Genomic DNA, 16,562 nt, shown 5'->3' with positions numbered 1-16,562 from the left:
AATACCTAGCTTAATACACATTATAGTTGCACGCATTACATGTTACATAAGATCAACCTTCATAGCTATAATTATGTATGTATATTGAGTGTTTGAGACTGGAGAGACATCCGCGGTCTCCAGACATCATTTTCCATTCCCAACGAACCAGCAGTAAAATCACCCTTATGGTCACGCCTGAAACAATTAGAATTTTTGAGTTTAGCATGGTGCTGTTAATAGTAGAAAGCACTTTTCAAATATTTCTAAAAATTTTCTCGTAATTCAGAGTATCTATGGTTTATTCTACCCTTACTTAGGTAGGAATTTAACTTATAATGCTGTGCTTCAGAACTAAATATTTAATGTGTCAAATGCACCCATAAGGGTGATTTTCCAAAATTTGGTCACAAAATTATTATGTGCCATAAAAATAATATATTATTTTGAAGTGAATGTCATTGCACACATTGGGTAAATGTACAACAATATGGGATTATACAAGTACACACACACAAAAAATTATAAGAAAATACAGAGTAGAATGTCTGATTGTCTCAATGAAATGTAAAATACGTCACTGTAATGTAAAATACGTCACTGAGTCAGTATCATTGTAATACACTGATACTGACTCTGTTCATTATATAGCGTTGGAGTTGTGGATTGTAGTATACAAAAATAACTGTGTTAGATGTTGGAACAGGAATGACAGAATGGAGTTGAAGGATATCACAATCTGAAATTAACTGCTTTATGACTGGGTAGGTAGATACGGAGCAATCAGCAGCAGCTACCACAGAACCAATGGAACAGGTCCCACTGTTTTCACTCATACTGGTAGCAAACAGTTTACCAAAACAGTCAAACAATAAATATTGTGTCAGTATGGAACTGTCCATGATATTGAAAAAGGAGATTGTGCGAGTTGCTTGTACTGCTGAATTATCTGAGTTTCTTAGACTTAAAATGTTTGCTTGTATCATCATGAACCCCTGAACTGTTTTCATAGACAGGCATAATGTTCCCTGGTGCACAGTCCCTGAAGAGAGGTGGCTGCTGTCTTGACAAGAAGCCACAGGTAGAGGAAGGGATATGGCTTTCCACTTGGTATCTTCTGTATCGCAAGTTTCATTGTAAATGCTGACAGATATTGACTTGCGCTTGGAATTGCCAGCTGTTAGCTGACATATCAAGATGCAATTCTGATCAGTCAAGCAAACTGAATTCATGGGACTAGCAACAACTGGAGATAAAGAACGTACTGACTTGGCCATTTCACTCCATTTGTAGCTAAAAGCTTTTTGGTATTTCTTGCATTTCACCAGAGAATATAAGTACACAGAGCCATCCAGAAATTTAGGGTTGTCACCAGCAACTAGCACAATCTTGTTTTTAAAGTTCAAAATGCCATATGCATAAGTCATGTTAGCCCTGCGACAAATACACTGCTCTGGACTAAATTCTGCCGTAGCAGGGTTGTAGATTACCACTGTATCATGGTGGGCATCAAGCTTTGAAATTCTATTACACTTCACAGGTTTGCTAGTCCATGATATGAAGTAGACAACTCCATCATTTTCTTGACAATAAACTTGCTGCTTTGAAGGATCCCCAATTGTAAAGTCACAGGTGGTGGGGAAATGCATGCTGGAAGATGCACAGGCAATGTCTTCTTGCTTGACACAGCTTGGTAATGAAATACTCACGCCAGATGGAAGACTAGTGTCATTGTTACTACACAAAGATGAAACACTGCTATTACTGTCGGTACTAGAAGAAGCATCTTCACATATTGCTATTGAGTTATTATGTGTTGCAGCATCATTTCCTTTGTGGCCATGTATGGAGGTGTTTGTATTACAAGAGTCACTGGATTCCTTGGACATAATTTCAACAATTGACACAGCAGATGTTTCTTCACGGCTAATCTTTGGGGAGATATTTGTCATTGCTTCTCGAGCAAGTGGTGAAGGACCTCTTTTCCTTGACGGGCTGCTCTCTCTAGAACTCGATGGTCGGTGATGACGAGGTGCTATTGGAAGCTTCAAATGTTCCTTGTGATGGTTTTGAATGTTAAAAGAGTTGTGTAGTCGTAGGGTGGAAGTTTGTCCTCTCTTCTGAGAAGTGGTGTTGTTGGTAAGTGATCGAGTGCGTGGACGAGTGATGATGTCCTCAGATGAGAGCTGCATAATGGGAAAGGGGAAACACAATAAAAACATATGCCACAGTGAAAACCAAAACTACACCACTATAATATCATATTACAGCATACTCAGCTCAATAAATTCCCCAAGAATGCAAATTATGTGGCATGCTAACAAAACACCACTTATATATTTTTATTTTTTCTTTGTCTTGTTGCTATACCAACTTTGCCCCTGAGCCATGCATGTATGGTGTATTGCATTTCAATACAAACCTGCTCAGTAAAGCTTGGCCCAATTTCTTCTGGATAATTTGAGTACACCGAGCTTCTCTTTGAGTCTTCACCAGATATGCTCGAGATGGTGTCACTTTCTTCACAATCTCCATAATAGTTACTGCTAATTATGGAACTTCGATTGCTTGTGACCGTGCTGGAAACTGATACCGATCTGCTTTTAGTCTGGCTTGTGTTCTTGATCATGTTTTCCAGTTGTTTGTATCTGTCCAAGTGCTCTTGCTCTTGTTTCTGAAGCTTATCGGACAGCCTAGCTTCCATCTCCTGCTGTGATTCTTTGAGCTTTTTATCCACAGAAAGAAGCATAGTTTCCATGAAAGACGCAAATGCACAAGACAGCTCATTCTTAATCGTTTCCCTGATAATTTGCTCAACTTCCGGTGGGCTTTGTTTCGGTGGAATGCAGCTCTCAGACTCGCTGTCACTTGGCTGTACATTCTCCTTACCAGCATAACAGTTACTGAGTTTATGGAACAATTCTTTATGTCCACTATGCTGTCTGTCTTTCTCCAGTATGCGAAGAAACCTCTGAAACGCCTGGTCTCCCTTGAAAGGTAATGCCTTGTGAATAAAGAAAGAATTCTGTTTACTTGGCACTCCAATCTCGCTCGTTAGCTCCTGTTGCTCCTGATCAGTCAGCAAACCTTTTGACCACAACGAATCCATCAAGCAGTTGAGATTTAATAGTTCCTTTAGATCTTTGCTGCATTTACGGATCACGGTCTGGTATGGGCACCTCGAAACGTACGTCATACTGCAATACAGTGCACACGATAGCGATGACGAAGAGTCGCGTCCTATACGCGAGTTTTTCTGTGAAAGAGAAAAGAAAGTTTACTCAGTTGCAAGTTGCAGGTAGAGATTTTATATTAAACTACTGACATTAACGGAAGGATGCGAGAAGGATGACGTACAATTTCCGTATCACTCTAACGCGGTATCGGTCGTCATAACAACATCTTAGCGAAAAAGATGGCTTCCAGAATGATTTGTTGACAAGTACCGTTTGATTTATCGTCGGCTAAACAAGAAGACAGACAGTATGGCGAAAAATGATTTAGCAAGATTGGGGATTTTCAGCGAACCCGGGTACATAACCATAAGTGATAAATACGTACCCAAGAACGATGACAGTAAGTGGATACTGGTTTATATACTATGTACACGCTTTACTGAGCATGTTCTACAGAGCCATTTAATACAAATGCATACAAAGGGAAACAGATGTTGATTGGGTATACGAAGGCCAGAGCAGCTGATCAATCCGGATATTTCTCTAAAACATACGACCGTGTGTTTACCGTAAGTGATCAGGCCATCATTTGAGTTAAATTTTTGTACAATACTTAACAATATCTATAGTTAAGTGTATTGTATACTTGTGTGGTATTAGAGAGTTGAGAGTCCAGACTTGTTTACTGGCTGAGGTGCCTCAGTGGTGACACCTACACTGGCTTTTTAATCCTGTACTTGTTTTTGTTCTGCTGTCCTACATTCTTTACAAACAAATCAGTTTTCTTATTTGTGCAAGTTGGATAAAATTGCAAAAGCCTTTTTTTGTGATTCAAATCACATGATTTATAGAAGTTTGCAGCTCACACAAAGATGTTTCCAGATATACAAGAGTTGTAAGTTCCTTTTGCTATCCCAAGCCCTGGCATCCTCAAACAACTCCCCCTAATGTCCTCCATGTAGAAGATATTCTTGTGCTACAGATGATGTCAATTACAGTATTGTCTTGAACATTGTTGGGTAGCCAACAATCTTAACCCCATTCTCAAATCTTGTATATAATGGATACTTTGGAGTTCATTTTTGCTGTAATATAGAGATTTTTCCTTCGTATTGGGACTATAGTAATCGTTGTTCTTGTTATGGAGGTCCTAAGTTTTGAGAGTTTGTTTGGAGAGGTTGTACTGTGTCCCAGTTGATAACTATGTTATGTACCTCATATGGTCCACACGTTTAACAGAGAAAAACCATTATCGTACTGTATAGTAGGGACCACAATGGAGTAGGCGTGGCCCACAAAATAACATCACACAAAAACCAGCCTCAATTTTCCCTGACGACAGTATTGGTTATGTAAAACTAAGCCCAAACAAGCTTTCAGATCGATCCGAAATGCTTTCAACAAGTTGCTAGGGAATTTTTTTTAAATTTTTTAACAGAATTTTCTACTGACTGACTGACTGATGCCTTCAGACAAGCGTAACTCGATAACAGCTAAGGCTACGGGCTTGACTTTTTCACTGTTCAACGTTGCTTCGGCCCGAGAGGTGCCTTTGGACATACAATGCATTCTTCATGGACTTACCATTGTCCTCCTTTGTGTCCCATTCATCTTTGCTGACAGCAAAAAGTGTCGATTTGGTGGTAGCACATGATGGCTTCCCTTCAAAACGGTAATCATCCATATTTTTCATAGTGGTTATTTTGATTGCAGAAGTTATTTTCGAACAGTTCTTGATTCATACTACTGTGTAACGGGTTGAACATAAGCGTAATGGATACTTCACTTTTCAGATGATAATTGATATAACTGGGGCGCGCAGCACCATTTCTTTTGGTATGTGTGAATTGTAGAGGTGCTTTTCGAACAGTTCTTGATTCGAAATGCTGTGTAACGGGTTGAACATAGGTGACAACGAAGCGTAATGGATACTTCACTTTTCAGACGATAATTGATATAGCTGGGGCACGTAGCACCATTTCGATGCGGTGTGCATGGTTTCACCAGTCACAATATTTATTTGCAAAAAAGTTAGCGAACAAGTACATGAAATATTTTAGAATTTTCAACTAGAGTAGGTACCATAGCACATCGATAAAAAGTACTGAAACAAGTTGGAGTAGACCATGATATTAAATCACAGTAAAACAACAAGTAGTGTTATATCCCTACTGTGCATTTCCGTTATGGTATCTTGAGCACAGTAGGGATATAACATTTCTTATTGGTTTACTGTGATTTAATATCATGTACTACTCCAACTTGTTTCAGTACTTTTATCGATGTGCTATGGTCCCTACTCTAGTTATAGGTACATGCTCACTGCTATAATTTACATAGCCATTAATGATCCAGTTTGACACTGGAGGGTGTTATATGCATACCATAAGCCACAAGTAAGGGTTACAGGACACATTTTGGTCTCATGTACATATTTGTCCAATATACCTTTCATTGGCTCCAGGAAGTGGTATTTTTATAGGAAGATTTTGCGTGCCACTTTCTTCTGCACTTCTGACTGAGATAAGAGGTTGTTGTGATCATTTGATTCATTGAAGAACCCCTTTGCAACTTTTCAGAAGCCTGCCACTTAATGTACAGATGAATCACCTCAAGATAACATGGATTGTTTGTCTGGGAATTGTACACCTAAGTATATAGCACAGCAGCCTTCTCTACTTTCATGTGAATGTGTGACTACACATGCTAATTAACAGCAGTCTGACATGTTAAGGGACCATGAACAAACTAATTATTTAAAACTGAATTTTGAGTGCTAATTGTGTCATTCAACAAAAGTTTGTAAAAGATTATTTTACCTAGCCTCATGTGTTCCCTTTATCTATAGGTAAACAACCTCTGTATTGGCTTTTTCCTCTGTTTTCACCCTCCAGTATCTAATGGTAAATGGTAGGCACACTATGAACACCTACAGTACATAATGCTTTACTGGGTGTATGACTATGCACATGTTCAATAATGTAGGGTGAAGCATATGCTGACCCAGTTAAAAGACGACGTCAAGAAAAGTTACGACAATTGAAGAAGAACATCACCAAGGCTCCGTTTGCACCAAGTAATGGATCCAAATTGCCGTAAGTAGCTCAATTTGTATTTAACTATTATTATAGTTATACACAATTATCAACCTCAATGAAACGATAACAGTATTTTGTTGATGGTTGCATTTAATTAAGTGTTGTAATAATGTAATAGAGATATTATCTCCTTTGAATAGTTGAAGCCAACTAGAATAGCTTACTGGGTTCTATAGGAGACTTCGATTACTATCCGGGTCAGTGAGAGTGACCCAGGTTCAACCCTGCTCTAATCCGAATCCCCCTGTACTATTCCAGTTAATATTTATGAATATTTGACAAACATGAACAGTAGTAGTGAAATACCATGCTAAGGATTGGCTTTGTGTCTATTTTGTAATATAATTATAGTGTGCATGTATATGGTATCCACACTATGTGAATGTGGGTCTGTATGTATGCAATCAGGCAAGCATGATATATATTTGTAAGATTTTTAATTCTTGTTTCTTGATACAGTATGTGGATACATAACTTTAAGAAGGTTGTGTGATTACGTGTGTACATGCTTGCGTGCATGCGTGTGTGTTTGTGTGTGTATCCTTGACTCGTTTAGTAGGTATTGTGCAACTTTGGGTTCTGTGACCTCTCTCTGTGAGATCTGGATAGTCCTCCTGTGGGTTACTAGCCCAGCCACACGAATGCACAAAGCTCAATGGTTCGCTGGGTGGCAATAGCTGTCTTTCGCACAGCTGCTGTAGGTTTCGTTTTGTGTGTGTGTTTTTAACACCATGTTGGTCAGCACCTCCGCGAGGTCACCCACCGGCAACAGCTTTTAGCCGGCTAAGCTGACAGTGATCATGAGGTTAGGTTACTGTGTGCCAAGCCCATGATGCCGTGGAGGTTTTGCAAGGATACTGAAGTCTGCACTTAGGACAGACACAGCTTGGTGGACATTGGCATAATGCCAGGGCACATGCTGCTGCTGGAGTTCAATGGGTCCTCTCAGGCTGGTTTCCATGCATGACCATTCACCATTGCCAGTAAACCAGGCATGTACTGGTGGCATGACTGTCCATTTTTGGTGCTGTCTGTCCCTTCCAATTGGGATGGCCACGCATGACCCAGAGGGGGTAGCAGAGAAGGAAGGAAGGAATGTGTGTGTGTGTGTGTTTGTGTGTGTGTGTGTGTGTGTGTGTGTGTGTGTGTGTGTGTGTGTGTGTGTGTGTGTGTGTGTGTGTGTGTGTGTGTGTGTGTGTGTGTGTTTCTATGCATACATTTCAACTTTTTTGTTATTGGTATAAAATAAATAACTCTTCACTGCTTAATAACATCAATAAAATATGTCAGAAATGTTTTCTTTGCCACATAAATCTATGTATCAAAACAACCACTAAATGATGTACTACTATAACTACATCATGTCTTGTTCTCCAGCATGCATGTGTGTACTTATAAGAAATTTTTTCCTGTGTTGTACTATGGCTTTGCATCGTTGATATTGCATAAAAATGAACTATGTAACCTTGGAGGGGCCCACTTGAATTACATTTCAAACATCCTTTATGTTATTGGTGATCTACAAAGCTGAAAACAGTTTTATAGGAGGTGGTTATGCTGTAATTAAGTCACATCTGTACCTCTTCTAAAACAATACAACAGTTCCTCTCAATTGTGGATATGTGTGGGTGTATATGAATTAGGTACATATGTACAGGATGTCACAAGACTATGCTATGTTACAGGTCTGGTGTAGGCAGCCTTTATGGTACATTCTCCAAACCAACAGCTTCATTCAGTCCCCTCAAGAAACCACAACCAGATTATCAACATGAGAAGAAAAACTTCTATACCAGTCCACCCAAGAAGGGAACTGGATATGGGTAAGAACTTTGGTAATGATAGTCAAAAGTATAAAAGCTTTTTTAAAACAAATTATCATGAATTAACTGTATAACCAGTACTTAGAAAAACTTATTAACTATAGCTTGAAATCCTGAATACTATCTTGTCTAACTTGTTGATAATAATTATTCTATTGTACAGCTACTTAATCAGTATTTGGTCTCTTTCACTAATCTGTGTTTAGCCATCTAGGCCTTTAGTAAACTATGTCAATTATTCCATAAACAATTCAATAGCACTGATTAGACTATGATATAGCTCATTTAGAGGGTTACTAAATCACTTAGTCACCTGACATGCTCATTTAGTCACCTACACATGTTCATTTAGTAACCCGCCCTCAGGAAATTTTGTACGTGAAAAATAATTATAACACGAAAGGTACACTGGAGTACTTGATAATACTGTAATACAATTCTTCTCCGTGTTCTGTGAATAATTCTGGACTAAACGGCATATCTACTATAGCTCTAGCCATTACTCTGGTTACCGGTCGAATAATTATTTTTGTGGGCGCTATAAGGACTTCAGGAAGAAACCGTTCTGCTGTTCTGCATTGCTCTTTCACGCCACCCTAATGCTCTGGCTATAAAGGTATGTACTTTAAATCATAGTCTAAATAAGTTAGACTCCGCGACCAACGGGAACTAAGCGATTTAGTAACCCCTCTGGCCCTTAGTAGCGCCCTCGCTGCGCTCGGGACGCTACAGCCTCAGGCCATCAGGGTTACTAAATCGCTTAGTTCCCTTGGTCTTGGTGTCTAACTATTATTTAGATTAAACACTTGTGAGCTCGTGTAACCGAAATTCTCTGTGATATGTCTATGACTTGTCTGTTCATCATAACCAAATGTACCGGCTGCTGACCCATAGTCAAATATTTTAGGCATTTATATATAATACATCCAGTGGTTGCACTCATATTGGCTTGGGCGATTGATTGCTCGTTTCAGGCTATTATTACTGAGCCTGATACAGATTGGAAGTGTTACATATTAACTGTAAAACGGAACATAGCTGTAACACAGAGCATTCCGGCTTTTGCCTGATATGTATGCCCGTGTTACAACTACTACTTGTAACTACCCTGTATTAATGCTTGTAACAAATTTACTGTGTGGTTTCAAAAACTTTAGAAGTATCCATGTGATGGATATAATTTTAAAATTTGTTTGGGACACTTGTATATGAGCATTACAGGCCAACAGTTTATGATTTTAAGTGGGGATTATCATTTGTGTTTAATTGTATTTCCATATCTTATTGGTAAACATACAGTTTGTCACATTTGGGCTGTGCAAGAATTTCCTAATCCAAAGAGTGTTAAAGATGTGAGCAAGGCACTAAGACTAAGGTTCAGGTACAGGCACAAGGGCAGTGCACTACTGGAAAGAATTTTATAGTGGAACCTATCGTTTAAACTTTTAAAATTCACAGTTTTTTTGTAATTAATTCATAGGTATATCAATGTCACGGTTGGTGGTGAATTCAAGCACTTACCTGATCCCTATAGTCGTATACAAGAAGTTAGAAAGGTATTGAATTTAGCATGCACACACAGACACATACTACATGTACATATATGGATTTTCAAATGTACGTACACACAGACAACTGTAAGTCAATGATTGATATATAAATGCTTGTATGTTAACTCCTCAGAAAGAAAGACTAGATCACACTAAACTATTGAAAGGGGCTTCCTTCAAGTTGCACAACCATCCATTACAATACTTCGAAACTAATCCATTCAAGCAAGAAAAGTGTATGTTTATGTACTGCTAATCTTATTACCCAATGCCATCATATACGTAGCCCAGCCCCTATATGACGAGTCATCATCAACAAGTAAGGATAAACCAAAGCCATTCAGGCCTAGTAATCCAGCCAAACTGGTAAGTCTTATGATAATTAAGGAAATTAGAAATTATCTGTTTCCTTTAGCCTGGTGGGTGCAAGGCTGGTACATTTGATCCATATCCCACTCATTCTGTGGACCCTTATAAAGTGAAGACTGGTAAAGCTGCTGCAACTAAAGATAGAAAAGTGTTTCAACCCTCACCTGGTGTGAAACCTTATCCCACTGCATCAGTTGTTTCACAAAATGTTGTCAGGTAAGCGTTAATTAGCTGGCAAGGAAACACGTTACAGATATAAAAAAAATTTTCTTAATGTTGAAATAACATCCTGTCTTGACCAATTTCCCAAAGTTTGCTTATTTAGGGGAATGCGATGTGTTGTCTGAAACAGAAAGATTTTATTGTTAAAGATTATGTAAATCACTTATGTATATTTGAACACAATAGCAATATTTCATCCTTCCAACATGATACAATATAATAGCTTATGTAGCCAAGTGTATTTTAAAACCTTATAGTATGTACAAGTTGAGCTGGATCCTGAAAAACAGCTAAAATTAAAAGTGGATTTTTTTCTCAAGAGAGTTAATATTTCAGCCAACCAGATGATTAGTGGTAACATCAAAGATGTCAGCAACAGACATGTGTGGTTTGGCTCCATTACAAGTTCAGGAAAGGGCTGTAATTGACACTGCTCTTTTATGGCTTCCGATAGGAAATGTATGGTGTAAATTTTGATTGATTGTAAATATTATGTCAGACATTTGAACGAAAATATTTTTAGTAGGTCAAGCAGTACTACAAATGAGCCAAATTTCAAGGTCATGTGTATTTGCATCCATGAGTTATTAAATATTTTTGAGGATCCAGCTCAACACGTGCCGGCACCATTGGTATAAGACCTTTCTTAGAAACAATATACATCAGCATTCACTGCTGATCATGACTTGATGGCTGCAGGTCAAAGTACTGTTATCATGTCTGTGGCCTATAACTTTGAAGTACGTATACTCTAGGATACAATACCTCCTTTGTGTTTGCATACAGTATCATAACCAACTTAACCTGTTACAATAATAGTCAGCTTATCTCTCTGATGCAATCCCTTCATGGTGAGTCTGCAAAATGTTCGATAAAGTAGCATATCATTATGTAGCACTTAAGTAGTTAAAACGGTATAACAATTCTGATATTATTTAGTAGCAATTATATAGATTCAGTGTGTTTCATGTATTTAAGTCTGCTAGATGCACACCCTTTCTTCACTTTGCTCCATTCCACACAACAATTTGTTTACACAACAATTTGTTTACAAAACAAGTACTGCTGTAAAGCATTTAGGTAGCACATGCTAATAATGTATTTGGTCTTTGCCACTGTACATGTTAATACCTAATGTATCACATGAAAGTCAGCAACTCAAATTGTACATTATAATAGAGTAGTTTGGTTGTTAATGCTGATATGCCAAGACTATAGTCTTTTAATTATGAAACCTCTGCCACTGATTTTACACTCTGTAGATTTTGTTATTCTGCTTAGATATAAAAACTTTGGTGTTTGTATTTTTTATGAGAGCTTGTGTACGCCGATCACATGTTGGTAGTGAGTTCAATGTGTTGCATACTTTTGGTTATGTATATAATACCCTTGTAATTAGTGGTCATTTTTGTGGCATTCCTCACGGAGGTGAAAAGTGTTTTCTCATCTTAATGTCTTTGTGTTTGTATTGTGTGGTATACAAAATGTGTGTGGCTACTGTTACCCTTGGGCATGTATCCAATACTAAGTGAAAACTGTTAACAGTAAAGTGATAAACTTCAACACTTTAGGAGGATGAATAGAACCAATTTCCTGACAACAGCTCCAGTCTCATGAAGGACATGATGGATAAATTAAAATTGACATGTTACACACCACTCATGATCATTACTCATTGTATGTAGAGATATTGTAATATTTTCCAACAATCACTTATGAAGAAAGTGCCACTACAACACTGTGTTGCATATAACCACAAACATACAATAATGCCAATAAGCCTAAAACTATATCATGCATTGCATGGAAATTAATGCTCTCTGCATGTTAGTAGCAGTAGTGCTAATAATTGAGTACAAAATATTAGCCATTCCTAGCATGGCCTTTTCTGGACATGCGATGATGTACTCTTTGTATATTTGTAGATGTTTCCAACAAGTAAAGCACTAAATAGTTTCTCTTGAATACTAATTTGAAAATAAATGCCAACTTTATAATCTGTATTTGTTTCACAGGTGTATGTGCATGCATGAATTGAAAATTTTCCCCTATTAATTGGGTATGGCATAAGAATGCTATGTCAACAATGGTTTAGCAGTAGTGTTGTCACAAGAAGTTGCCGCACCTAATAGTAGACATATGGATCATCGCATGGTTTGTACACAGTAACTGTACAGTGTTAATTTGGTTGCTTATGAGTCAATTATCAAACATACTAATGAGGTCACAAACATGGTCACTTTAATGAAGTAGTCTTTTAAAGGAGTGACTGCAAAGTGAAGTTTTACATACTAAACAAAATTTATCTGGTACGTGTGGCTATATCTTTATACATGATTGGATGAGTTAGAAGGTCTACATCATGAAGGCCAACATTAATTTTGATGATTATGTTTGTGCCTTCACTGTACTGTTGTACTATACTATAACTACACCATGCAACCACACATATAAAGTAATGAGGTGCTGTCAAGTGCTTGGATTTAGATTGTGGTAATAATTGTTTGCTAACATTGTTAGGTGGTTGTAAACTAACATACCTCTCGTAACACACACACACACACACACACACGGTAATGATATTCAACGATGCAGCTGCAGGGAATGTAGACCACAATGTAAAGAATATATTTCAGGATATAATTACTCTAGAACAAAATTGTCCCCTTTGGAAAAGACTCGATGTATGGTTTACCTGAACTTTCTTATTGCAAGCCAGTTATGATACCATACCAACACCTTTGAATCTGCTCACTGGAATATAATCATTAGTCCAGTATGTATCCTTTGTCACTCTACTCACAAACCATATTTTAACTGGTTGCAATTGTTCCATTACACTTGATCAAGGGAGATAGGTGTCATGACTCCATTTTGCAGGTTCTTGTTCACAACTTTAAGAATTTACCACCGTATTATAAGCTTTATGCTGGCTACCAGGCGACTGTTAGTCCCCTAAATACTATTCTACCTCACATCACATCTACTCTAAACAGACCTAATCTCATGCTAGTAGTTTCCATAGATTCCATCATGCTAGCAGAACTCTCTGTGATTACTAATACTCAGCATCACTTTTTGGCTGCAAGGAACTGTAAAGAAGATCACTATGGTTCATTGCTGCTTGACCTTCAACATACTGGATTTTCAGTTGATCTTGTGACAATTGAATTTGGCTGTCTTGGCCATTTCATGCCAGTGACCGTTACAAAGCTTAACAATGTATGCTATCTACCAAAGAGTACAATACGTTGCGTACTTCAGCAGGCAGCTTGTGGCACTGTTGCCATCTCCTATTCGTACAGGATATTTAACTCTGGGGCCTCAGCATTATAGGATGTACAGTCGATCTGTTCATATGCCATGTATAATTATTATATTGTAAATAGCTACGATTTATTTTTGTCTTGCCAGGGTTCCAGTTACATATTATTACTCTTTTTAGTAACTATATAGGTAACCCTGAGACTATAGTCCCCTGACCCCTTGTAATTATATATTGTACATGTAATTGTCCAATTATTATGACATTTATCTCTTTATTACTCCTGAATGGGGCTATTATTTTTACGTTAATATTTAAAGCATACGTATAAATAAAACATCACCAGGGGGAATACAAGTACACATCATGCACAAATACAATTACAAAAGAAAGATTGATGGAAAAAATTAATAAGAAACAAATATAATACATCATGAAATACATAGCTGGAATTATAACCTATAAAAGATAAATAAATACAAATATGTTTGCAACAATTACTATTCCAAAGAGAAAATTTCCAGTAGGCACTTACTGAACCTGCTATCATAATAAACAATTAGCACATGGTTGTTGAAAGTGGCACAACGTATTGGTAGCACACTTAACAGCTCAGTGATGAATGGATACTCTTTCTTCCTTTGTAAGAAGTGGTCTGAAGCATCATTTAGTGCACTTAGTTCAAGAGTACTACAATGACTTCTTGCGTCAGCAATCACTTTCATAATCATCACCTTCCCACTTGTTGTGAACAAAAAGCATTGTAAAATGTTTGCATTATAACGGAATACTACATCAATACTCTCTGATGTTTTGTCAAGTCTAACTTTGTGTACTTCCACAGTTTGTAGGCCATTTCTTCCTATGCAAATTAAACTGCAATACAATTCCAGTGAATGAACAATAGTGCAAGACTGCAGCTTGTATGATGTGCAAGTAGCTGGTAGTGAAAATGAAGTGCTGGTCCACTGAGATGAGTAGTTATGTACATGGAACACAATGCTGATCTGACAGATTGAGGCTAGGATGATGTGGCGGGTAGAACAGACACACTGACAGTTGTTGAAATCAAATGGTTTTAAAACCTCATTGGTAAAAGGAATCAGTTCCCAAGAAGACATATCTTTAAGCTTGTAGATTCCCACCTTGGCAAACTGCAACTGGCTGTTGGTTGACCCAACACGAAGGACAGCCAAGTCCTCCTTATAAGTCAGTGGGAATGCTACATGATGTAAGTTAGATGAACTAGAAATATTTTTATTTTTCCACTGCTCATTGGAAAATGCATAAGTATGAACAGTTTCTTTGGTGACTTTATGATCTGTTGTGCAAGAAAGCAAATGCAACTGATCTTCCTTGACTATTGGTGGTAAACATGGCTGAGTGGATGGGATACCGATTTGGATTAGAGCTTCAAGCTGGTCAACAATGGGATTTACTGATGGCAGGCCTGGCAATGGTGAAGATATGTGTCTACTTCGACGATGTATTGCAGAATCATCCTATACATATGTAAAAAGAACATACATTTCAATACTGTAGTGGACTGTCATTATTAATGTTTGTAGTACATTTTTCTATGCATATGTGAATAAGCCTCGTCTTGTTGCATGTGGATGGTTTATCTAAGAGTTGTAAGTATAATTTACTGACATAGAATAAATACAGCTTCTCTCCGACTTTGTTACAGAGTATCACGTGATTCATGCAATACATGACTGATATTATATAACTTACATTCCGCATTACAGATGCAATCGAAGGATAGGTACTGCTCTTCTTGAAAGGAATTGCTGTCGAAGGCCTAGCACTGCCTTGCTGCTTCATAGAAGATCTTCGACTTTTGCTACTACTGCAACTCTTGTTCTCACTAATTTGTACAAACTTTGTTTGCCTCAAGGTAGTTGTACCAATGTCTGATAAGAATACGTCTCTGAAATCTTTCCTCATTTCAGTGACTTCATTCATAATACGGCCTTCCATAGATATGAGTTGCCGTTCCATTGATTGTGAATTATTACTAGATGTAGTGATGAGTGAAGAAATTTCACTGCCAGTGCTGCTCTTCTGTGACAATGTGCTATTCCCTGCAATTCCACTGTCCAAAGCACTGGAGCTGTTTTGATGATGTATGACTAAAGTAGCTGGTCTTGTATCACGCGCACCACTTTCTTGACAAATAACGACCGACTGCAGCTGAACGGCATCATTACCGCTGGAGGCTTGAATCTCGGCTTGAATACACTGTAAAAATTTAGTAGTGAATTGCTCTGCCACAATACTCACTACTTTTAAGTAGTGACGTTCACTACTTTTTGTAGTGAACGTCACTACATTTTATAGTGAACGTCACTACTTGGTGGTCAATGTAGTGACGTTCACTACAAAATTAGTAGTGAACGTCACTACACAAAAATAGTGAGTATTGTGGCAGACATTAGTAGTGACGTTCACTACATTTAGTAGTGACGTTCACTAGTTTGTTTTTACTGTGTAGAACTTGAGACCGGTGGAGGGAATCCGTAATCTCTGGACAACTCTTCACAAAGCGTTTGATGACCCAAGTGCTCGGGCTCTTCGCGCAAAGCCGTTATGAATAGTGACAAGGCATCACGTCCTTTCGTCTTTAATATCGATAAAAACGTATTGTTGGCTTCCCTAACGGTGATGTCTTTTTTGCTAAGCAGCTCCGCCTCGTTATTTGCAAGTAGTTTACGTTTCCTTAGATTCGGGATCAAGTAGGCGAGGCTTAAGGTTGTCACTAAATCATTCTCATATTTGGCTAAAAGGTCTAGGTCACGTTGTGCCATCCCCATGTTGAAATGAAACAAAACACAGCTGTTGAAATGATTTCACCGTCTAACTATTTCAACCTCGATTTTTTAACCACAACAATGAAGATGACTGACGTAAAGGTACTTTCCGCGGTGAAGTACCTTGATTTATGATTGTGACATCATCGATAACATTAGATTCTACATGCTATTATACCATATGCTATTACCAAGGAGACTGGGTTTTGATGGTCGAAAGCTGGTCTGGTCAGTCTTTTCTTCTTTTAAACGGATTCGCTCTGCTCT

The 16,562-nt window shown here is 38.0% G+C and overlaps 3 protein-coding genes across 3 annotated transcripts; 1 reads left to right on the top strand and 2 right to left on the bottom strand.

The window, feature by feature from the left end:
• Positions 1–378: 378 nt before the first annotated feature.
• Positions 379–3,255, bottom strand: LOC136261245 (uncharacterized). Its single transcript, XM_066055215.1, has 2 exons — positions 2,402–3,255; positions 379–2,165 (listed from the first exon to the last, which is right to left on the bottom strand). Exons 1-2 carry the CDS (start codon positions 3,173–3,175, stop codon positions 591–593), a joined length of 2,349 nt encoding a protein of 782 aa, XP_065911287.1. The 5' UTR covers positions 3,176–3,255; the 3' UTR covers positions 379–590.
• A 94-nt stretch (positions 3,256–3,349) lies between these two features.
• LOC136260599 (cilia-and flagella-associated protein 96-like) lies at positions 3,350–11,953 on the top strand. The gene is made up of 9 exons (XM_066054395.1): positions 3,350–3,555; positions 3,612–3,724; positions 6,141–6,250; positions 7,939–8,076; positions 9,557–9,632; positions 9,760–9,862; positions 9,913–9,992; positions 10,042–10,211; positions 11,789–11,953. The coding sequence occupies exons 1-9, from the start codon at positions 3,465–3,467 to the stop codon at positions 11,832–11,834; spliced, it is 927 nt and encodes a 308-aa protein (XP_065910467.1). The 5' UTR covers positions 3,350–3,464; the 3' UTR covers positions 11,835–11,953.
• A 1,792-nt stretch (positions 11,954–13,745) lies between these two features.
• Positions 13,746–16,298, bottom strand: LOC136261131 (uncharacterized). Its single transcript, XM_066055100.1, has 3 exons — positions 15,973–16,298; positions 15,220–15,790; positions 13,746–14,984 (listed from the first exon to the last, which is right to left on the bottom strand). The coding sequence occupies exons 1-3, from the start codon at positions 16,296–16,298 to the stop codon at positions 13,983–13,985; spliced, it is 1,899 nt and encodes a 632-aa protein (XP_065911172.1). The 3' UTR covers positions 13,746–13,982.
• Between the last annotated feature and the right edge of the window lie 264 nt (positions 16,299–16,562).

The sequence above is a fragment of the Dysidea avara genome, chromosome 7 (assembly GCF_963678975.1).
Source record: "Dysidea avara chromosome 7, odDysAvar1.4, whole genome shotgun sequence".
Taxonomy (NCBI): Eukaryota; Metazoa; Porifera; class Demospongiae; order Dictyoceratida; family Dysideidae; genus Dysidea; species Dysidea avara.
The sequence above is the reverse complement of the archived record's forward strand: the minus strand, read 5'-3'. Positions and strand labels throughout refer to the sequence as shown.

Excerpts from the sequence above, each read along its gene's own strand:
- LOC136261245 (XM_066055215.1), bottom strand. The coding sequence starts at position 3,175 with ATGACGTACGTTTCGAGGTGCCCATACCAGACCGTGATCCGTAAATGC. Across the intron at positions 2,166-2,401 it reads GGCCAAGCTTTACTGAGCAG|CTCTCATCTGAGGACATCAT; the intron begins GTTTGTATTGAA and ends CCCATTATGCAG.
- LOC136260599 (XM_066054395.1), top strand. The coding sequence starts at position 3,465 with ATGGCGAAAAATGATTTAGCAAGATTGGGGATTTTCAGCGAACCCGGG. Across the intron at positions 3,556-3,611 it reads CGTACCCAAGAACGATGACA|AGCCATTTAATACAAATGCA; the intron begins GTAAGTGGATAC and ends CATGTTCTACAG. Across the intron at positions 9,993-10,041 it reads CTAGTAATCCAGCCAAACTG|CCTGGTGGGTGCAAGGCTGG; the intron begins GTAAGTCTTATG and ends TGTTTCCTTTAG.
- LOC136261131 (XM_066055100.1), bottom strand. The coding sequence starts at position 16,298 with ATGGGGATGGCACAACGTGACCTAGACCTTTTAGCCAAATATGAGAAT. Across the intron at positions 15,791-15,972 it reads CCGGTCTCAAGTTCTACACA|TGAACGTCACTACTTAAAAG; the intron begins GTAAAAACAAAC and ends TACAAAAAGTAG. Across the intron at positions 14,985-15,219 it reads TTGCATCTGTAATGCGGAAT|GATGATTCTGCAATACATCG; the intron begins GTAAGTTATATA and ends ACATATGTATAG.